The 24,369-nt window shown below is 41.7% G+C and overlaps 1 protein-coding gene and 1 pseudogene across 4 annotated transcripts in view; both read left to right on the top strand.

Annotated features, from left to right (window-relative positions):
• Positions 1-24,369, top strand: part of sh2d5 (SH2 domain containing 5) — an 80,948-nt gene that overhangs the window by 51,321 nt on the left and 5,258 nt on the right. For 3 of the 4 annotated variants that reach the window (XM_069919066.1, XM_069919065.1, XM_069919069.1), the window contains 5 exons: positions 2,183-2,329; positions 12,604-12,873; positions 13,946-14,029; positions 19,589-19,742; positions 21,629-21,737. In XM_069919066.1, coding sequence (XP_069775167.1) covers positions 2,183-2,329; positions 12,604-12,873; positions 13,946-14,029; positions 19,589-19,742; positions 21,629-21,737 — 764 coding nt within the window. The remainder of the gene's footprint in view (positions 1-2,182; positions 2,330-12,603; positions 12,874-13,945; positions 14,030-19,588; positions 19,743-21,628; positions 21,738-24,369) is intronic. The other variant, XM_069919067.1, reaches the window with a different exon arrangement.
• On the top strand, positions 20,315-20,412 carry LOC138755993 (U6 spliceosomal RNA; annotated as a pseudogene).

Raw genomic sequence — 24,369 nt, 5'->3', positions numbered from 1 at the left:
GGCTCCAATCATCCCCGGATGCCAAAACACAATGCCACTTTCAAATTTAAAATTTAGACATATAGCACAGTAACAGGCTCTTTCGGCCCATGAGTCCGTGCTACCCAATTAGCCTACAATCCTGGTATGTTTTTGAATGGTGGGAGGAAATTGGAGCACCCAGAGGAAACCACGCAAACACGGGGATGAGGTATTACAGACATTGACGGATTCGAACCGGGTCTCTGGTGTGTAAGAACGTTGTGTTAACCCGCATGCTTACTGCGCCGCCCAATTGATCAAATCTTTTTTTATGCCAAGGGCAGTCATTTCACTTCATCTCTGGAGTGCTTATTTGGTCCATGGCTGAAAAGATGTGTGGTCTGAACAAAATTGGACAAAGGATTGTTAATGACCCCTTCCATTATTTTCATAGATAGTGGATTTATCCTGCTTTTGTCGCCAGGTCATATCTGGGCAACTTTCTACATTAGATGCAGTACAGGAACAGTTTGGCAAGAGCCATGTCTCCCGTGGTTGGAGAATCTAGGACAAGAGGCTACAACTTCAGGATTGAAGGGCGTCACATAAGAATGGAAATGCAGAGGAATTTCTTCTGCCAGAGGGTGGTAAATCTGTGGAATTTGTTGCCACCAGTAGATGTGAAAGCCAGGTCATTGGGTGTATTCAAAGCAGAGACTGATAGGTTCTTGATTAGCCAGGGCATCAAAGGTTATGAGGAGATGGCCGTATAGTGGGGCTGAATAGGGAGAATGGATCAGCTCATGATTAAATGGCGGGACAGACTTGATGGGCTGAATAGCTGACTTCTGCTGCTTCTTATGCCTGACTCTTTTCCCCAGCCATGGGCACCATATGGCACCCTCTATCACTCCTCCCCCCCCACCCCCAGTGGGCCACAGCACAGTTATGGTGGGGGCCATGGACTAAATAATAAAATATTTTAAAATATTTTTGTAATCGGTAGGAGAGAAAAAAAACAACTAAACTTGACTGTTTCCCATGGAAGAGGGTCCATAAATTTTGAGCAGTGTCCAGGGTAGGGGTGGGGGTGGTGAGAGCGTATGTACCCAACTCTGGGTATGGACCTGAGACTGTGCGCTACAATTCCACAAGCTTTAGGATGAAGAAAGAGCCAATCATGTTGCTGTCGTGTACGACTGTGGAAGGGGCAGCCAGATGCTCTAGCAATATATACATACTGGCTCTCTCCCAAGTGGAAATTATTTAGTTCTCTTGGCAGAAAGAACAGTCCTACCTTTGCCTTCAGTTGCTCAAGATTATGGCAAATGTCAACTGCAGGAAGGTTCCACGTCCTGAATTACCTGGTGACAGTGAAGTGGCAGAATATTTTTTTGTGTCTCAATGAGATAAGCGGCCTTCTAAACTCCAGTGATTCTGCACCAATTTTCCTTTGGAAAACAAATCGAACTGCAGGCCTGAAACAAATCCAGAATTGCTGGAAGAATACAGCCGGCCAAGAAGCATCTGTGGAAGGAAAAACCAGTTAATTTGATTTCTCTCTCCACAGATCTCACAAGGTCTTCCAAATTCTTTCAGGTACCTAACATTGCAGAGGGAAATCTAAGAATGGCCGATTTCAGCAAAATTGCCTTACTCTTGTGTTCCATTCCCACTGTAATAAAGGTCAGTGTGAAGACGAACTATACATCACCAGAGACTGAAAATTCCTGTTGGGGAAGAACGAATTGGGGAATACTGGTAGTAAACTGATTGCTCTGAGGTTCTCCTGCAGCATTAACCAGAACACAAAAGCAAAACATTGCTGGAAATCTGAAAGAAAAGCCAAAAATGATCAACAGGTCTGGCTGTATCTGTAGAAAGAGAAACACTGTTAACATCTCAGTGATACTCTTTTTATAAGAGCTGAGATAAGTTAATGTTTAATGATAAAGAGAAAGGAGGACGGGGCTGTGCGGAGAGAACAGAAGGGGAAGCCCTGCTTAGGGCAATCAAAAGACATTTGGGTGAGGATTTGTAATAAATGGTTGGAACAATGTTAGTCACCTTAGTTGAATCACAAACTGCTTCACTTTCCTGGCTTTTTCAGAAAATCCAGTTTGAAGCATTGAAATTATTGTTTTAATGATGTCATTCGAATATTACATGAAATGCAGTACACATATTTAGTTGTGTCATTGCTGTGCTGTGTTTTGCCTAGATGCTGTTGATGGCTCACGCCTTGAAAAGGATCCTATACACAACGTGTCAACCAACAGACTGTCAGTTTGCATTTGTCACACGCAACCCCTGCAGACCCCCAAGCGAGCTCTTCTGCCATCTGTTCCTCACTGCACAGCCCAATGAGGTGGGTAGCAACTACTGAAAATCCCAATCAGTATCATCCATTTGTCCAGATAGATGGGGTTACCTGCTTTAAAAAAAAAGTCCTTATATGCATTGATTTTGGTGTTTACAGCATTGTATTTTTCTTGCCTGATTTCTTGTTTACTTCTTGTGAGAGAGTCAGAGAATGACAGAACCATCTCCTCCTGAACAATCAGATATTTGATCAATGTTTGGTTAGTTGTCCAGGATCTGTGCAGTGCTGGATTAAAGTATTGTGGGGATTGTAACAAATATTTTAAAGGGGCTCTAAATTGTGCTGGCTGGTGCATGCGCGCTGAGGGAGGAAGCACTTACACTGAAATTGCACCCTCCTCTACATTTTGTTAAAACAAAACTTATGGCAGTGGTGGCTGGTGGCATGCGGGATCAATGGCCATCTTCGACCACAATCACCCCCACCCAGCTGGAACCACTTTAAGTTTCCCTGGCGCTGACACTGGCAGAGCGGTTCCAGCTGTGTGGGGGGGGGGGGGGGAAATTATGGATAACCAAGACAGCCATTGCACCCGCATTGAACCATTGCCGGGGATGGTCTGTGTTAATAGCCCCGATTAAATTCAGGAAAATGTATTGCCATAACTTGGAAGTCTGGCACAGATCTGGGTATAGAAAGATGGCCTGCTGAAATCCAGAGTTGTATACCACTTAAGAAAATTACATAATTTAAGAGATAAATATATATTTTGGAAGATATGGAACCCCTATTTACAAAATATGGGTGTTCTTTCTCTTTTTCTTTTATCTTTGTAGGGAGATGGGAGAATGGGGGGGGGTCATATTTTTCTTTATCTTTTATAGACCACATGTATTTGTATTGTTTTGAATTATGTGTTTTATTGTGTGGTTTTAAACTAATAAATGAAATTTAAAAAAAAAAACATGATTAAATTTAAGGTGAGCGATTTTAGCCAATTATCTCCTTTAATCGGGGCTATGAGATTATCTCAAAGCCGCTGCACAAAGATGAAAACAAAAATGTTTCTCATAATTCATATTACATAAACGTGGGGGGTCCTTGAAATTACAGGGCCCAGTAGCAGATGCTATTACGTTAATGAGAATACATTCGTGTGTGCAAAACAGGATAGACGCAAATAGAAGATAATAACTGGGTATCCAGGACACACCATGAACCACCACTAACACCAACCTCCACACATCTGTAACCTTACAACCCAGTGTCCCTCATGCTCTCATTATTGTCCCAGACGGGTCCTGGTGCAATTAAAATGCAGAAGGGCATGCCTATCAGGAACAACAGCAACTATTCTTCAATATCAGGTTCTAATCTAGTGAAGCTACATGTATTTAATGCATAAATGGCAGGAAGCAGACAAAGCTGGTTTGCGTGCAATCATAACACACGTTAACTGAACATTACTAACTGTAGTTGAATCTAAATTCTGGTGGTTAGAGAATGGTGAGTGTGTGATCTTAATTAAGTGCACAATGACTGAGATGAAAGTTGAATTTGATGTGAAACCATGTTTACTCATGTTAACAAGTGGTGACATTGCGTCATGGTCCTGTATCTTGGTCTACTTCTGGGGAGTGGAATGACCTCATGCAGATCTGAGTCTCAATCTGCACAAATGAGCAGAAATAGGCCATTCAGCCCATAGAAACATAGAAGATAGGAGCAGGAGAAGGTCATTCGGCCCTTCGAGCCTGTTCCACCATTCAGTGAGATCATGGCTGATCTTAAAGTTCAGTGCCCTGTCCGCCTTCTCTCCGTAACCCCTAATTCCCTTATACTGAAGAAATATATCTAATTCCCTCTTAAATGTATTCAATGAACATGCTTCTACTGCTCTCTTTGGCAATGAATTTCACAGATTCACCACCCTCTGGGTAAAGAAATTCCTCCTCATCTTGGTTCTAAATGGTTTGCCTATTATCCTCGAACCATGGCCCCGGGTTCTGGACTCCCCCATCATTGGAAACATCCCTTCCACATCCATTCTGTCCAGTCCTGCCAGAATTTTATATGTCTCTATGAGATCCCCTCTCAATCTTCTAAACTCCAGCAAGTACAATCCCAATTTGCGCAATCTTTCCTCATAAGTCATTCCTGCCATTCCAGGTATCAGCCTGGTGAATCGCCTTTGCACTCCCTCCATTGCAAGAACATCCTTCCTCAGATAAGGCGACCAAAACTGCACACAATACTCCAGGTGGGGTCTCACCAAGGCCCTGTACAGCTGCAGTAAGGTATCCTTGTTCCTATACTCAAACCCTCTTGATATGAAGGCCAACATACCATTTGCTTTTTTAACCACCTGCTGTACCTGCATGCTCGTCTTCAGTGACTGGTGCACAAGAACCTCTAGGTCTCTCTCCACTTCCCCATCTCCCAATCTATTGCCATTCAAATAGTAATCTGCCCTCCGGTTTGAATTACCAAAGTGGATAACCTCATATTTATCCACATTGCAGCGCATTTGCCATCTATCTGCCCAGTCCCCTAATTTATCCAAATCACACTGGAGCTTCCTGACCCCCTCTTCAGTGCACACAACCCCTCCTAGCTTAGTGTTGTCTGCAAATTTGGAGATATTACATCCAATCCCCTCATTTAGATCATTAATGTAAATTGTGAGCAGCTGGGGTCCCAGTACAGATCCCTATGGCACCCCACTGGTCACCGCCTGCCACTCAGAAAATGAGCCATTTATCCCAACTCTCTGTCTTCTATCTGCCAGCTAGTTCTCAATCCACATCAATACCTTGCTCCCAATCCCATGAGCCTTGATTTTGCATGCCAGTCGTTTATGTGGGACCTTATCGAAGGCCTTTGGGAAATCCAGGTACACTACATCCACTAGCTCTCCTCCATCTATTTTACCTGTCACAATCTCAAAGAATTCCAATAGATTTGTCAAGCACGATTTACCTTTTGTAAATCCATGTTGGCTCTGTCCAATCCCTTCTCTGCTAGTCATATGCTCCGCTATTACATTCTTAATAATGGATTCCATCATTTTGCCCACTACTGATGTAAGGCTCACCGGCGTATAATTCCTTGTTTTTTCTCTACCCCCCCTTTTTAAATAGTGGGGTAACATTAGCTACCCTCCAATCCATGGGTACTGATCCTGAGTCTATCGAGTTCTAGAAAATAATTCTTAAAGCATCTCCTATCTGAATGTCCACTTCTTTAAGTACCCTAGGATGTAGATTATCAGGCCCTTGGGATCTATTGGCCTTCAATCCCTACAATTTCCTTAAGACCATGTCCTTAGAGATACTGATTTCTTTCAGCTCCTCCCTTGCATTAGTCTCTATGTGTCCCAACATCCTTGGGAGGTTATTTGTATCCTCTCTTGTGAAAACAGAACTAAAGTAAGAATTTAATTGGTCTGCCATTTCCTTATTCCCCATTATATATTCCCCTGATTCCGACTGCAAGGGTCCTACTTTGGATTTCACCAATCTTTTCCTCTTGACATATCTATAAAAGCTTTTGCAGTTGGTTTTTATGTTTGCCGCAAGCTTACTTTCGTAATTTATTTTTGCCCTCTTGATTAATGCCTTTGTCCTTCTTTGCTGCATCTTGAATTGTTCCCAGTGTTCAGATTTGGTACTTTTTTTGGCCAATTGATATGCTCTCTCTTTGGACCTAATTCTGTCTCTAATCTCCTTTGTTATCCACGGTTGAGTCACCTTTTTTGGTTTATTTTTATGCCAAACCAGCATAAATGATTTCAGTATAAATGATTCTTCCATGAGATCTTTGAATGCTTTCCATTGTCTATCCACCATCAATCCCCCCATAAACACCACCCAATCAATCTTACTCAACTCCCGTCTCATACCATCATAATTCCCTTTATTTAAATTCCATCTGCCTGGCCATTTAATCGTGAGCTGATCCATTTCCCCACTCAGCCCCACTGTCCGGCCTTCTCCCCATAACTTTTGATGACCTGGTGAAGCAAGGACCTATCAATTTCTATCTGAAATGAGCTACCCAATGATCTGGCCTCCACAACTGACTTGGCAAAAAAAAAATCCATATTTTTCACTCTCTGGCTGAAGAAATTCCTCTGCATTTCTGTTCTAAGCGGACGCCCTTCAATTCTGGTTTGTGCCCTCTTGTCCTAGATTCTTCCACCATGGGAAATAACCTTTCTACGTCTCATCTGTCCATGACTTTCAACCTTTGAAATGTTTCGATGAGATCACTACCCCCCCACCCCCATTCTCCTAAATTCCAACGTGTATAGACCAAGAGCTGTCAAACACTCCTTATATGGTAACCCTTTCATTCTTGGAATCATCTGAGTGAATCTCTTTAGAATCCTCTCCAACTTCAGTACATCTTTTCTGGAATGAGGAACCCAAAACGGCTCACAATACTCCAAGTGAGATCTCCCCAGGGCCTGATGAAGCCTCCTCTCCGAGAGTTCAAAAGCTTTGTAGCCACTGTCATCCAAGTTGTGACAGTTTAGATTCATGATCAGATAGCCAGCACCCTCAACAGGCACCACAGACTCCTCCCACCCTTTGGATTGGTGGAGGTTAGATTCAACAAGCAAACAGCATATGTTTTTTGGGCCCCCTGTTGGTGTTTACAGCTATATGCAGTCTGTTCAGTGCTCCCTGCAGAGTTGAATCATAAACTGCAGTCAGCACATGCATCTCTGTTACAGGTAACATCCCCCCCCCCCCCCCACCCACCCTATTTTGGTGGGGCTAATCAGTTTGGTTGCCACCGAACCTTTACTGGATCCCCAGGAAAACGTAACCAGTCCCACAACAATGAAATAGGTCTATAATTCTTATTCAAACAATGAGCAGCTGGAAGAACATGCTGCCCCTCCATAATGTTTGGGACAAACATTTCTGTCCGCCACAGTTTTAAATTTGTAATCAAACAATTCACATGTGATTAAAGTGCACATTCCAGATTTTATTCAAGGTTATTTGCGTACGAAATTACAGCACTTTTTATACATAATCCCCTCATGTCAGGGCACCATAATATTTGGGTCATAGCAATGGTATGTAAAATATATTATAGTAGTCATGTTTAGTACTTTGTTGCCTATCCCTTGAAGTCATCACCAGGTGCTGAGTATCTTCTCCGGTGATGCTCTGCCAGGCCTGTACTGTGGACATCTTCAGCTCCTGCTTGTTTCGGGGGCTTGTTCCCTTAAGTGCTCTCTTCTTCATATGGAAGGCATGCTCAGTTGGATTTAGATTGGGTGACTGACTTGGCCATTCAAGAATTTTCCAGTTTTTAGCTTTGAAAATCTCCTTTGTTGCTTTAGCAGTCTGTTTGGGGTAATTGCCTTCCTGCAGGATGAAGCGCCGTCCAGTGAGTTTGGAGACATTTTCTCGAATTTGAGCAAATGTTTCTATAAACCTCAGAATTAATTTTGCTACTGCCATCAGCAATGAAAATAAGGGCTTAATTGAGCCCTTTTATTGTTCAGTAGGTTTCAGAAAGATCTCCCCTCGTTCTTCTGAACTCCACCAAGTACAGATGAATGCCCTTCATTCATTAATCCTCTCATTGCCAGGATCATTCTTCTGAACCCTATGGGCAGGGCCGGATTAACATAGTAGCGAAAATAGCATCTGCCATGGACCCCGGATTTTCAAGGGCCCCCACGTTTATGTACTATGAAGTATGAGAGACTTGCGTTTTCATCTTTGTGCACCTTTAATCGGGGTTATTACCACAGTCTATGGGTGTGTTGTATCTCATAGATGCTGTAGAATAGTCTGATTAAAGGTGATAATTGGCTAAAATTGCTAACCTTAAGGGGGGGGGGGGCAGTCCTTGACTCGCCCGAGAGCTTCGCTCCTAGCACTGGCCGTTCGGCTGCCCTCCTGGCCATCTGCCCGCCCGACCCCTCTCCAATCTAAATCCTGACGTGGCGGCAGGGGTGCAGTGCTGCTGGATGGAGTTCACCGGAGCGCCACTCCACCATCTGATCAGGCCAGAGCCACCCCGGCAGCTTGTAGTTGTAGCTCAAGTCGGGAGCAATGGCCGTCATCATTACCCATAATTCCCCACGTAGCCTCCAGAGCCAGGGAAAAACAGAGTGGTTCAAGTTGAGTGAGGGATTATGGGTAATAAAGACAGCCATTGCTCCCACAATACCTACAACTTTGCTAAAAAAAACTTTAATTAATTTAAATTGAGAGGGGCACAGTTCGCATAGCGGTAAGCACAACGCTGTTATACACCAGCAACCCAAGTTCTGATCCCGCATTGTTTGTAAGGAGTTCTCCCAGTGTTTGCATAAGTTTCCACCAGGTCCTTTGGTTTCCTCCCACCCTTCAAAATAATGGGGGTTGTTGGTGAATTGGGTTTAATTGGTCAGCATGGGCTCTTGTGCCAGAAGGGCCTGAGATCACACTTTATATCTAAATTAACAAAAAATACAAGGCAATTATAAGAAACTTTGCTGGCCATTGGGGAAATAAAGTTTCTTGAAAAATTTTAATTAAAAAAAATTTAGACATACAGCCATTTTGGTCCACGAGTCCACGTCACCCAATTAACCTACACCCCTGGAACGTTTCGAACATTGTCTGAGAAAACCATCAAAAACTGCTTTTCAGTCATGGTTTTGGACTGGCTGTCGGATGTCACAGTACATGTGAAACATTGGGGAAAACATGTTCTCCTGCTGACGAGCAGACATTCTTGGTGGATTGAGGTAAAATATTTAGGGACCACCACTAGTGAATGCACATGGTGGAGAACGCAATTGGGGATTGTCCAGAGATGACACATTGCTCACAATGAGCAGTTGACTCAAAAATGTAGTTATGACACTAATCAGAAGGACATAGTTTTGAGCAAAATAAGTACATCTGTGTTCTTAACACTTCTACCCTTTCTCTAAACCATCCTCCCAGCAAGTCAAGCTGACAGAACTGAGAGGTGGGATCCCATAGATATTTGGTTACAAAATCTGAAGTTGGATTTTGATAGGTTTTAGGAAGTGAAGTATCACTTAAAATAGGAAGACTTTCTATGTTCAAGACTGACAAAAAAAAACCCAGAGTGCCCTTTGATTTGAAATCTAGAAACACAGTTCCAGTTCTGTTTCCACATCCGACTTGTAAGGGTGCCAGAAAGATGACGAACAACAGATGCAAATCATCTACAAATGTAGATTATAGTTGCTGTTTAATAAATGCGTTGGTGTATTTCACCATTGCTTTAGGAATGAGTGAACAGGATAATACAATGTATACATTTAATCATAAACATTCTATTCTGAGTGCACTACAGTCAAACCCCCAGTATCCGAAACCTATTGGGATTGGTAGATGTCAGATAAGTGGTTTTTCCGGTTGCATGATTGGTGAATTAACGGTGAGCCACGGCAATTTTAAACCTTCATATTTTTTACCTATTTATATCCTGTGAATTTTCTGCTGGCGGCTTGAATTCTGGATAACAAGTGTTTTACTGGATATGTGCTCATACAGTGATCCTGAATGTGGCATGTATGCTGTACAACTATGTAACATAGCCATGGATTCTAGAATATTCAAACTGTCCCAACAGCTTAAACACTTAACAAAGTAAACATTTTGCTGATAATTGCATCAGATCTGTTGGTGGAATTGCACCGAACTTGGCATTTCCAAAATGGAGGTTATAAAACAGCCTACCCCTCAACAGTGTTGACAATAGAACCTCTGCACAGCCTTGTTGAGCTGGAGGAAAACACGGCAGTACAAACTTTCTTTGATTTCCTCTTGCACAATCTGGGAAGTTCACCTGCTAAATCTATGCCAGGGTACAAGTAAAATGAGTGACTAGGGAATGATAAGAAATGCTTTTTATTTGACAGCATATAGGACCCCCTTTTGTCTCAAAAAATCACTTCAAAAACCAGGGTCCTATATGCGATGGTAACATTTTGGTGCCGCCATTTTGCAAGATGATGACAGGAAGAAAGCACTCAAACTACTCACCTATGCTTTTGCGAGTCGCCGCCGCTCACTCTCTCTCTCTCTGCCCCAATCCCTCCCTCCCATCACTTGCTCTCTCCCACAGTGCTTTGAGGGGACTGCTGGGCCTTGATGATCAGGCTTTGTTCAACGAGCACGGCTCCCTGAACAGATTGAATGAAGCAAAGGGGTAAGTGGTAGTGAGCAAGCACCTCACTGCAACCCGCCCCTGCGTCTCATTCAATTTGCTTGGGGATCCTGTCACTCCCTCCCTCCCATCACTCGCTCTCTCCCACAGTGCTTTGAGGGGAGTGCTGGGCCTTGATGATAAAGCTTGTTGAATAAAGCCCGAACATCAAGGCCCATCGCTCCCCTCAAAGCACTGCGGTAGAGTGCAAGCGACGGGTGGGAGGGAATGAGTGATGGGAGGGTGCAAGCAACAGGAGGGAGGGAGCGAACGATAGGACCCCTGACCATACTGAATGAGTTAAATACACTAAAACAATTTTTTTCTGAAATCTCATTCTAAAAGGGGGGGGGGGGGGGGGTTCCTGTAAGCCATCAAAAGTGGTAATTGTTCATTTAAATGTAGTCACATTTACTTAAGGAATTTTATGAAAAGTTACATACATCTGAGTCATTACATGATGAGGAAGCTATAAATGAATATTTGTCACAATTGTTATTACAAAATTTAACTCAAGAAGGTAAAGATGATTTGGATGCACTTAGTAGTTTACAAAAAATAAATCTCCAGGAGAAGATGGGTTCCCAGTTGAATTTCATAAAGAATTTAAAGACTTATTGATTCCATTAATTATGAAAGTAATAGAACAAGATTTTGAACAACATTGTCTTCTAGAAATTTTTTCCATGGCAATAATTACAGATATTCCTAAAAAAGATAGAGACCCATTAAAACCAGATTCACATCAACCTATATCTTTATTGACTGTCGATTACAAAATTATAGCAAAAGTATTAGTGAATAGGATTAATGAGTATCTTCCTGAATTAATAAATATGGACCAGACGGGTTTTGTTAAAAATAGACAAACTTCGGAAAATATAGAGTGTCGTCTAAAGTAATCCAAATTATTTATTATGCAGTAATGATATTATGTATTTTAGTTATGGGATTAGATTAGGTGTATCCAGAGATTAACTGTGTCCAGAATAAATTTCCAGGTCATCTATGCTGCAGGATATTTCCTTCCTTCTTTGTCCCAACTCCCTTTCATTCCAGCAGTCCCCACACCCCGTACCCAGGCTTCCATTGCACCCAGCCTGTGTCCTGCGGGTCTTGCCAAATCTTGCTGCAGAAGGGCCAGAACTGCATTCATTGTTTGTACAGTAAATCCCCTGGTATCTGACACCGATGGAGATTGGTAGATGGCAGATAAGTGTATTTTCTAGTTACTCTCACAATGCCTAACTAATGCACCTGCATTAAGATTGTGGCGTGCTGAGGGAGCAGTGAGCAAGCACAAAACTCGAAAGACTGTACAACAGGCTTTATTCCAGTAAAAGTCTGAACACCAGTTCATGCCTTGGTGGCTCCCCGTGTGACTGGCTCAGGAGGGGCCAGCTCAGATTGGCAGCCGGCCAGGTGGAGTCAGCCCCTTAGGTGATCTTCCTGCAGGTACAGAGATCACCCCCTGCTGGTGGTTGTGTCACCACAAAGATTAACAGTTTAAAAGGCAAAAATACTATACTATATTTACACTGAACAAACTTCACTTGCATGAATATATAAACCTTAAAGCATTTTACTTTATTTTCAGTCACATTCTTTGAATACATTTAACTGTCGCTGCCTTTGCAAGTTCCTCCCCCTTCAAGGAGCCGCCCAAAAGATGAACAATAACATTATAGATAATGAACCCCCTCCCCCCCACAAGTTTACGGATAAAGCTGCTGACTGGGGTGACTCTCTCTAATCAGGGATAAGGAGACAGCTCGTAATCCTGGGCGATGCCATTTTATTCAAACACAACTTTATTCAAACAGCTGCTATGAGCAAAGCACGACCAAGGCCCTCCACTGGCTGAATATTCGCTCCCATCTTCACCAAAGGTTTATGTGTTACTTTGGAGAACATTTACTTTTACAATTTTAAATGCATATTTTTTACCTATTTAAATTTTTTAAATTTATTTTCCTCGATTTTTTATTTGCTGATTGCTTGAATTTCAGATACCAGGGATTTTACTGTATCCCATATGCCTGGATTATATAGACTCACCAATTGGTACTTTGAATTTGCATATATTTCTTCCATCTTTTTTTACACTGTCCTCTCTGTTGTAGGCAATGATTCTGAATTTGCAGCTGTGCCGTATGTTCCAAGTAGCTTGCTGCATGAAATACAATAAGGAACAACAAAGTAGTCCACCTGTCATTAGCTCCTCCAATCAAGAAATCCTCTTGGAGCCAAGTTCCCCAGTTCTATCGACAAGGCACGTGAAAGAGCGGTATGGAGATCTGGAGGTTTCCCTGAATGTCAGTGCTTTGGTCACCTTCAGGAGAATTTCACAAGAGGAAACCAAATCTCCAGATGTAGTGAAGGAAAGTGACCAGGTTTGCTGCATTTTCATCATTTCCATGTGGGTCCAGAGTTATGATGACATTAATTGAAACAAGTGAATTTAATAGGCCTTATTATTTTATTTAAAAAAATTTTAATTATGTTTTATGACAAAGATTCAGTTTGGAGTCGTGCTATGTGAAAGCAGGCCCACGCCGACCAGAATGTCCTACTTCAATGCATTTGTTCCATATCTCTCTAAACCCAATGTATCTGCACAATTTTATCTTAAAAACATTGCAGTAGTACCTGCCTCAACCACCTCCTCCAGCAGCCCGTTCCATAACTCATCAACCTCTGTAAAAAAAAACACTACCCCTCAGGTTCCTGTTCAATCTCGTTCCCCCTTCTCCCCGCCCCACCTTAAACTTACGTTCTCTAGCTTCTAATTCCTCTTCTCATGCTTCTAACTCCTCTAGTCTGGGTAAAAGACTCTCTGCGTTCACACATTCTATTCCTCACACGATTTTATATATCTGTATGAGATCATTCCTCAGCCTTCTTACTGAACATCTGCAGCTCTGCCCTCATCAACTTTCTTGGTCACATTTTGCAGAAAGATCTGTGAGACACAACCTCCTACTTACAAAACCATGCTGACTTATCCCTAATCAGCCCTTGTCCATTTCTGTATATTCACCTGTTATGAAAGAGTATAAAATCTACTTAGAATGGCAATCTTTCTCATGCACTGCCAGACAGAGACCATTGCAAATTGGAGGAACATCACCTCATCTTCTGACTGGGCACCCTCCAACTCGACTTCTCTGGCTTTGATTAAACACCCCTCATCACTTCTTCCCCCATCACCTTCCCCACCTCCGTATCTCTCTCTTTTCCCTGTCTCCTTTCGCACAGACATGATTAATTCTCACCTCTCCCCTTCTCATGTCCAATTGACACCTTTTGTTGGCCTGAACTCGTCCACCAGCCAGCACTCTCTGTATTCGGAGATTTCCAGTGTTTTTTCTCATTCTCCTTATTTCTTGAAGGGCATTGGCAATATATCTTTGTCTCCTAAGGACGCTGAAAAAATTATTTGAAAATATACTTCATCACTTGCAGGATACAAAGGAAACCTTTAAAGATGAAAGTTATGAATATTGTACAAGTAATCCAAAGGCATATGATCCTTCAAGTGATAGTAAGGTATGTGTTTAAAAGGTTACAAATTCTTTCACCTGAATCTATTGTTTCCCTTATTTTAAGAGAGGCATCACACACTAAACCTTAATATCAGGGTTCATATGACTTTTGAATTTGCCTTGTACTGTAAGGGGCTGATCCATTCAATCACTTTCTTTGGTTAGCACCTCATTATTGCAGTGCCAGTGCCCTGGGATCGAATCCGGCGTTGTTTGTACATTCTTCCCGTGTCTGCGTGGGTTTTCTCCAGGTGCTTTGTTTTCCTCCCACCGTTCAAAATGTACCGGGGTGGGGGGTTTGTAGGTTAATTGGGGTAGTTGGGTGACATGGGCTGTATATCTAAAATTTAAAAATGTTTACATTTCAAACACCCTACTTACTAATTAACACAGTTATAAATTGTTAAGATTTGTATGTGATGAATATTACTCAAATAGAGTAGAACAGAAAATAAAAATGATGATTTAACAAGTACATTCATAATTAACATTGCTCGGTCGCTACACAGATCAATGATATTTTCCTCTCTTCAGCCCATTTGCAAGGTTGACTAATGATGTTTAAGAATCCCAATAATCGATTTTCAAGAAGAGAAAGTTCATCCACCATTAAAATGAACTATTTGAACAGTCCTTTGCTGTTTTGTGGTATTTTGAAAAGTGGATGTCTGACGTGGAGCATTGTTTTGTATTGATCACCATCGCCAACCTGGAGAAGTTGGGATGTTGTATGCATGGAGGAACTTTGCAAGGGGATCTGATAGAGGTTTTTAAAATCATAACTACGTATGTATATGACTTTTATTCCATAAACTTCAATCTTAATGACAAGCCTATTATGTGCCACTTTATCAAATGTCGTTTGGAAATCTACATACCAGTATAACCACATTTTTCTCTTGATCCTTTCTGTTGCTGTCAGGTGAGATAGACACAAATTTTATGACGGCTTTCTCAATGCACATTTGTTCAAGTGACCACTAAATATATCCCTAGCTATTGTTTCTTGAACCATTAAGAAAGGTCTGCAGTTATTGGGTTTATTCCTGCACCCATTGGCAAACAATATTTGCAAAATGCAAGCACCACCATGGAACCTAAAAAAAAAAGCCATGGACATTTTTAACCATCTCCTTTCCAAATTCCTCCCTTACTTCCCTCAGCAAAAAAAGGTGAATCCAATCAAGTAAGGGAGGAATTTGGAAAGGAAATGGTCAAAAATTTCCATGGGTTTTTTTTTAGGTTCCTGGATCATAAAAGATCCCCCTGGACATGCCTTCTCACTGCTACCTTCAGGCAGAAGATACTGAAGCTGGAAGTCCAGCACTTCGAGGTTCAGGAACAGTTATCAGACTCTTAACCCGCAAAAACCTTAGCACCTCTCCAAAACCACCAAAGATCTGGAGACATATAGGAGACTGCAAACACTGCAATATGAAGTCTAACACAATTTGCGGGAAGAATCTGGTCAAGCAGCATCCGTGGGAGAAATAGAATGGACAATGTTGAGCTGTCACTCTTCATCAGACTGAGGAATGTTAATACAGAAGCAGTGGAATGAGGACAGGCCACCTCATGTTCCATCTGGGCAGTTGACTGGAAAATGGTATGAATGTTGTAATTTCAGGCAATGTCCATTTCTGCATTTCCTTTCCACCTTCCCAATCACCCTATCTATTCCCATCTCGACTCTTCTTTGGCTCCATCAACCCCAACCCCATCACCCCACTGGATTCTTCCATTCTTTCCATTCCCCTCCCTCCTTCCCCACAGCACCATATGGACTTTCATTACATCACCATTCTCAGCAGCCCCCCCTCATCAGATTAATTACTAGCACCCTAATGGCCCCTTCCACCCTGTATGGCTCGTCTTTCTCCGCCTGATTGGTTAGTTTTTCTTGTCCCTCTCTCCCTTTGTCTGCCATCTGCCAGTCCTCTGCCTCTGTCTGCCATAGTTCACAATCTGCCTGGTTTGCCAATCCCATGTGGGGCCCCTGACTCACCCTTCCCACCTCTGACCTCTTTACACTTCATTTGTACTAATGTTCCTCAGCCCAGATGGTGTGTCAGCTCAACATCGACCATTCTATGTCTCCCAATGATGCTGTTTGACCCTTTTATATTTATTATCCTTATATTTATGTTAATTATATTTAAATTGTCACCTGGGAATGTGCAGCAAGTAAAAATTCCATTGTACGTTGTACTTGTGTATATGACAATAAACTCCCGTGAAGTAAGATTATTGAAGTTTAACTACACAGCCTTAAAAAAAGGTTCCAAAACTATACAGTATTCTAGGTATGGCTTCACCAATACCCTCTACAATTCTAGCAGTATGTCTCAACATGGACAAAGACAAAGGAGATGGTTGTGGACTTCAGGAGGACCAGAAATGACCACCCTCCACTAAACATTAATAATTCAATCGTGGAGAGCACCAAGTTCCTCAGATACCACTTTAACTAGTAATCTATCATGGACACACAACTCCTCTCTTGATGGGAATGTGCAACGGCAACTACAGTTCCTGAGAAAGCCGAGGCAGGCAAGGCTACTGGCCACTGTCCTGTCGCCTTTCTACAGGTGCTCTATCAAGAGCATCCTGGCCAGCTCCTTCATGTGGCAGAGAATATCACTGGAGTCTCCCTCCCCCCAACCCCCCCCCCACATGATCTACCGAGATCATTGTCTGAAGAGGGTGTGCAAATCATTGAGGACCCCTACCACCTCACACAGCATCTTACAGCTACTCCTGTCGAGAAAGAGACACAGGAATATCAGAGCCAGCACCACCAGGCTGAGGAACAGGTTCTTCCCACGGGTAAAGAATCTTTGATCCGGAACCCTTGAAACCAGACACTTTTCGGATTTTGGAATTTTTCGGATAATGCAATAATAGAATGGCTGTACGCTAAGTAATTGTGCAGATTTCAGATTCGTGCTAAACAAAGACACACTCCAACTCGAAGGATCTCTGGACAGAAGTGGGGTTGCGGCAACGGCGCTGGACGCAAGGGGTTATGGCGGGCCTGGACAGGGGGGTGTTGTGGCAGCATAGGATGGAGGGGGGTGTTTGCGGCGGTGCTGGATGGGGTGGGGGGTGGTGGTAAATGAAGTGAGATAACGATAGACCATAAAAGTACTAGATTACTTTTTTATTAAAGTAAAACTTCAAACAAAAACTGGCTCAAACTAAGCTCAACACCTGAAAATATACAGTAGATGCAGTAAAATGTCGTTATCGTTGATACGGTGACCATCATCTTCAGGTTGGAGTCTTTTTAAAGACTTCTTCCTGTGTCATTGATTCATTGACAGAGGTTTCTGTCTAAGCCGTCCCTCTTTATTTGAACAAATTGCCAAAATCTCATGCTTGTCGATAAATGCGCATTGCCACCATTTAACTGATCACACATTTTAACCATATCATCTATGGGCATTTTTCACCTGTGTTCACAATGTCTTCCTCTCATGCTTATCATTATTTAACACTATTTACTGGGGGGAGGTGGGGGGCGTCCAGGCGTCAGGCCAGCTACGACAAATCGGGAGTCCATATATGGCGAGTCAGAGGCACTGGACTCTTTTATTCTCCCCTGCTGGCACCTATAAAGATTCCCCTGGGTTCCACAAGTTACCGACACAGATTGATGTGGAATATTCAAGCGTGAATTGAGCGTGGGCTGTGTTGGCACCAAACACGAGCTTTAGAGTGCAGATGACATCCATGGAAAATATGTTCAGTTTTCGGTTTTCAGAATTTCGAAAAAAAGATTTTGCACCTGTATTTAGAAAATAATATTAATTTATTTTTATATATAGCTATACACTGAGTGTGTATCATTTATCTGCATGTGAATCATGCCTGGTTCTTTGTTTGTATGGTTTTATACCGAGGACCAGAAAACACTTTTTGTTGTACTCGTATATCGGATGATAATAAACTTGACTTGTTCTAAACTCCATCGCAATAAAGGCCAAATGGCCACGTGCCTTCTCCTATCCAGTTGCTGCACCCGCCTGTTAACCTTTTGTTATTCCTGCACGATACTTAGACCTCTCTGAACTTCACTCATCGTTCACTTGTGAATCTGCAGGAGTCATCGACTGCATCCGGTACTCCTGTTGTGGTCTCTACATTGTAGAGATTGGACGCAGACTTGGAGATCACTTCGTTCACCACTTTATCTCTGTCCGCTGCAATAGCGGGATCTTCCTGTGGCCAGCCATTTCAATTCCCCACTCCATTCCCTTTGTGACATGTCTGTCCTTGACCTCATGCACTGCCTGCTGAGGCCACCCACAAATTGGTGGAGCAACATCTCTGGGCAACCTTGAACCGGGTGGCATTACCTTTGACCTCCAGTTTCTGTTAGCCCTCTCTCTCCCTATCCCCTTTTCTCCAACTCCCACCCTCCCCCCCAGCTTTTTTTCTCTTCTGCCCTCCTGCCCATATCCACTTCTTGCCTGTGAGCCTGTGCTCTTCCCCTACCCCACCTAGTTATTCAAGCTCCTGCCTGTTATTTGATCATACCTTGACGAAGGGCTCAGACCAGAAACATTGGTATAAGGAATGCTACATAACTTGCTGAGTTTCTCCAGCCCTTATGTGTATTGAACTCATCTGTTACTTTTCTCATAATCATCTCTCTTTTGATTCCTCGCATCGAGGTGATAATCTCACTTTATCACGCTAAATTCCATTTGTCAAATTTTCACCTCCTCACTCAATCTATCTTTACCCTTTTATAACTACTCTGCTTCGTTCATGAAATCAGTAGCATACTCCATAGGTTTTTCCACTAACCTCAAAGTCAGAGCTCATCAGAGACTCGCCTTTCTTCCCTCAATGGTCAATTAACATCTATACTTAAAAATGTCACCTCAAAATTAGGGGTCGTCTTCTATGCCGGGTCTAAAATCTGAACCTTGACAGTGAAGTCTCAACCGCCGCCATCTTCCCGTCGACTCCGACACCATCTTACCTGTGTCCTGTTAGTTATCAACAAAGTCTCAGCGCTCCCCCATGGGGTCCATCTGCCCAGTCCAACTTACGTCGGCTCTGTACAGGCTTTAAACAGTCTGTTACAGGAGCTGGCAGTGATTTATTTTAAAGTATGCTAATTAAAATCTTTAATTTGGTATTAAAATATTGTGATTTACTTTTAACAACATCCACTGGTCAGTGATAAGTGCTGTATTGGGGGCCATCTTATACAAAGGACATCACTCAAAACCTACGTTTTAGCTGGAAATTCCAGGATCATCCTATACAAAGTCGTGCTATGCACCGGCAGATACGGGATTCATACACACATCCAAAAGTAATTCTGATCTTAATAATACTTGTATCATGCCAGATTGTTGCTCAAGTAGGTAATCCCCAGTAAGTTCAACCAAATAACATGAACAGGTTAAAAAAATTGTAAAATCTTGCTTCCTAGATGTAAATTTTCCTATAATCTACTAATCATATCATAAAAAAAAGTTGAAGGAAGGGGCGGTAGAAATGAGTCATTCACAAATGAAAGCTAAACTGAACTTACTTTTATCTTTAGGACCACACAAAGGAATTGGATTCCCTGGAAGACGGTTCATTCTCTTCATTGACACTAATAAGGAAGAAAGCCATACGCAACAAAGGGATTCGGTCAGGAGCTTATCGGAGCTCTACCTTCAAGAAACAATTTCAGCAAGCACTTGCAGATGGCTGTAAGTTATTCTTCAACAAGATTATTGAAAATGGGAACTTTTACAAGGATTTTAATTATTTTGTTCGCATATCACCCCATGAGCCCTGTGATAGTACAGATTCTATCACCATTGTGTAAATGTATATATTGTGGTATAGGATGATTGAGATTGCCTGAGAGTGTAGCCACGCCTACTGGCAAGTCTTAAAAGGTTGCTCCTAGCCAGACCCAGATCATTCTGGACTGGTTGACCTACATGTGATACACGCCAGTCTTCTAGTTAATAAAAGCCTTGGTTTGGATCAATAAGCCTTTGATTCTTTCGACGTGCACTACAAGCCCATGCTGCCCAATTAAACCTGATTGACCTACAACCCTGGTATAAGATTTTTTTTTGGAGGAAACCGGAGCATCTGGAGGAAACCCACGCAGACACTTGGAGAATGTACAAAGTCCTTACACACAGGGCCAGGTCGCTGGTGCTGTAACAGCGTTGTGCCAACCGCTGCCACAAAACAATGTTCACGATATCAACTTTATCTTTATGCCAAGTCCAGTTTTGAAAATAAAATAATCACTTAAATAATATTAGAGTGCTCGCTTCAGTACTAAAATTGGAAATGATACAGAGATTAGCGTGGCCCCTGTGCAAGGGTGGCTCGCAAATTCATGAAGCATACCATATTTTAAAAAATTTTTTATAATATTAGACGCAATTACATGGTTTCTATTGCTGTCTATTTTGTAGCATTGTTAGTGTTGTGGGGAGTGCAGTGCTCTTACAGCGCCAGCAAACCAGGTTTGGATACAGTGCTCTCTTTAAGGTGTTTGTACATTCTCCCGTGTCTACGTGCGTTTTCTCTGGCTGCTCCTTGTTGGAGGGTAATGTTGCATAACATTGGTAGAGAACCTTAATTGAGAGACGACCTTCGTTTTGTGAATGCTCGATTTTCATGCGTGCTTAAGAGAATAAGTAGATGTTAAAGTGGAGTTTGGTCTTTAAACCCATGCAAGTGACATCTGCATATTGGAGCTTGGCTGTACTACATATTGTGCTTGGGGAATACCATTTGTGAAGCCATATTGTCATCTCCCAGAGCATTTTGCGAAGTATTGTTATTCATAAACTCAAATCAAATTATAGAAAATACCCTCAATCAATCGGCAGCCTGGCCCTCTGAGTTACTCCAGCAGTTTGATTTTTTTTTGCCCTGGGGAATGTTGCCCAAATAATTGTGAGTATCTTTAGCACTGAGACTAAAAATTCCTCATCACAACATAAAAAGTTGAAGGAACTACTTTAGTTCAATCAAACAGAAAGACAATAACTCCTCATAGAATTTCATTAATCCTTGACAGACCATTACAGACATTGGGTCACTCTTCAGATGATGAAGACGACTTCCTGTCCTAAATTTGTCCTTTATTAGTTAAAATCGTATATCTTTGTATTGCTGACAAATTCTCCATTTTGTTTTCTGTACTGCTACTAAAATGGAGCTGAGTTTTGGAAGGATTCTGCCAGGACAGCATAGTGTTGATTGCAGGAAACAATTTCCACTCCAAATATAGATAAAATCAGAGGACAAAGATTTAGAGTAAGGGGGGGTTGTGGGTGGGAGATATTCAGAAGGGATATGAGGGATATGAGTTAAGAACATGAAAGAGTAGTGTAAGGTGAGTCACTGACTGTATTTAAGATGTCTCTTGACAAATCCTTGAAATGCATGGGCCCGGAGGGCTCTGAACCAAATGCTAATGGTCAAGTTAAGTCACGTTTATTGTCATCTGATTGCACAGTCCAACATGACGAAACAGTGTTCTCCGTTCCTTGAAATAAATGACATGAATAGTTTCAATAAAGCCAAGAGCGTGTCTAAATATTAATTATTCTATTTTTCACAGATAGTTGCAGGTGGGGGGATGAACTCTTGGAATCCTGGAGAGCACTTGCTCCCCTACAGCATGAAGAAGTCCTAATGGACACTGTCTGGGCCAGCGCTGGGATACCCAGGTTAGTTTGTCAGTGAGAGATAAATGGAAATTCTTTTGAAAACTGACATTTTCAACAAAATAATGTTATCTAGATTCATTCCTAAGACTTTTCTGAGGAGAAACTAAATTGGCTAAAAGTCTTGAGTTCCGTGGAAAGATATTCTAAGAGAAACAAAAAGCAGGAACCCATTGGAAAAATGTTAGAATCCATCATTAAGACAGTCTCAATAACATTGTTAAACATCTATCAAATATCAATATCAATCTATCAAAATATTAAAATGTTCTCCTACATATAGTTCTGTCACCTGTCTTGTCTCATCCCCTAAAAGGAGATCCAGTATTGCATTTTCTCTAGTTGGTACCTCTAAATATTGATTTAGAAAACTTTCCTGAATACATTTGACAAACTACAAGCCATTCAGCCCTTTTATAGTATGGGAACCCCAGTCAATATGTGGAAAATTAAAATATCCAACTATCACAACCTTAGGTTTCCTGCAGCTGTCTATCTCTACAGATATGCTCCACCCATTCTCGTTGACTATTGGGTGGTCGATAATACAACCCCATGAGTGTGGTCGTACGTTTCTAATTCCTCAGCTCCACCCATATAGCCTCATTAGAAATGCCCTCTGTCCTGGACAAGCCCAACTGTGATATTTTCCCTGACGAGCAATGCCACTCCTCCCCCTTTCATCTCCCCTGTTCTATCGCATCTGAAACAATGGAAGCCTGGAACATTGAGCTGCCCCTCCTGCCACCAAGAATGAATTGGATCAAATTAAAGATTCTTCACTGGAATGTTAAATTTTAAATTTAAATTCACTCTTATTCACAGCATAGTAGAAGCCAATTCAGGCCATTTGCACCTGTGCTGCCCAATTACACCCAAATTGACCGATATCCTTGTACATTTTTGAGGGTGAGAGGAAACTGGAACATTTGGAGAAATCCCACACAGATATGGGAGAACATACAAACTCAGTATAGACAGTACCCGATAATAAAGACAACCGGGAAACCGAGGACTCAGAAAAGTAAAAAGTATAAATTACAATATTTAATTCAACATAAAATCATGGAAAGTTCAAGGTTTCTTTAATTGTTACAAAAAATATATTATCCGTGACATACCTCAACTTTTGTCTGCTGTAAGGCAAAGAGTCACCATGAGCGTTGCCCGGCACCCCAATAATAGGACAAAGAGAAGAAAAAGAGAGGCCCTTCAGGGGAAACAAGTGACCGTGGATTCACCTCCCGCAGCCTCTGTAGTTGCACACTCCTGTTCAAATCGTTGGCAACCTGAGCTCTGCAGGTCCAAACCCCTGATATAATCAGGAAGCCCTCCGAAATGATCAGGAAGTAATGCAAAGAGAGTAAATAAAAGATGAAATTAGGAGGGAGAAATTAAACTGATCAAATAAAGTCTGAAGGACTGACTTTAAACGTGTTTAATGTGTTAATATTAATTTTAAGTGCCAGAAAGGTGGTCTGGCAGTATGTATATTTTCAGGTATATGTCCTGATTTTATCTAGCTTGTTAAATAGCTAACTACCACTGCCTGATATATCTATCATTTTCTTGATATTGTACAATTTCACAGAATACAAAATAATAACAAGCATTTCAGGATCATTCACCATGAAAAGTACCTTTTAGGGAATGAGACAGGACAGGTGACCGGATGGGGCTTGATCCATTCAGGCCGACTGATTGACAGTCGGCCAGGTGTTGTCCTGTCCCCTTACACTCCTGCAGGTACAGTAGGCTGGTGGTGTACCACCACATCCCCTGTTATCATGACTTCAAGCAACCGGCAGCCTCAAACAACTGGCAAAGAAATCACAGAAAATAAATAGGTAAAAAAATACCTATTTTAAGTTTAAAATAGGCATGCCTTGCCATTAGTTTGCCAATCAGGCAACGCACAGTCTCAAGCAACCGGAAAATACACTAGTCCAGCATCTAACAATCCCCATAGGTGCTGGATACCAGGGGTTTTACTGTAGTCAGTAGGAGAGAAGTACAGAAGAAACCAAAACTGGACGGCTTTGTAAGGAAAGGGGCCCATAAACTTTGAACAGAGTCCTGCGGAAGCCACAAATGAAAAAAAGATTGAGAATGGCTGCTTGATGCTTTATTGCAGAATAAAATGCCTAAACTGGATTTATATAAATATAGATTGAAATGGGAGAAAGATTTAGGAATACATTTCTTAGGATGATTGGATGAATTTATGTAGGGATAGTATGACTAAAATTATAAATGTAAGGTATCGATTAGTTCATTATAATTTTATTCATCAATTATATTTAACTCCAGAAAAATTAAGGAGATACAATTTAATTTCTTCAGACTATGTTTTAGATGTCACAAGGAAGTAGGTTCTTTTTTTACATTCTGTTTGTCTTTGTGAAACAGTAAAACCTTTTGGGAATGGACTTGAGGAACTTCTAGAAGATATTTTGAAAGTGAAACTTTCACTAGATCCTTTAGTATTTTTGTTGGGTAATATTAAGAAGTTGAGTTTAGAATTAAGATTAAATAGATTTCAAATTGCATTTTTGAGATTGGCATTAGCTGTAGCTAGAAAATGTTTGGCAATTATTTGGAAAAATTAGACTAATTTGAGTATTCAGAGATGGCA

Source organism: Narcine bancroftii, chromosome 2 (assembly GCF_036971445.1).
Source record: "Narcine bancroftii isolate sNarBan1 chromosome 2, sNarBan1.hap1, whole genome shotgun sequence".
NCBI classification, from domain to species: Eukaryota; Metazoa; Chordata; class Chondrichthyes; order Torpediniformes; family Narcinidae; genus Narcine; species Narcine bancroftii.
Note: the sequence above shows the minus strand (reverse complement) of the source record. Positions and strands in the feature narration are given on the sequence as shown.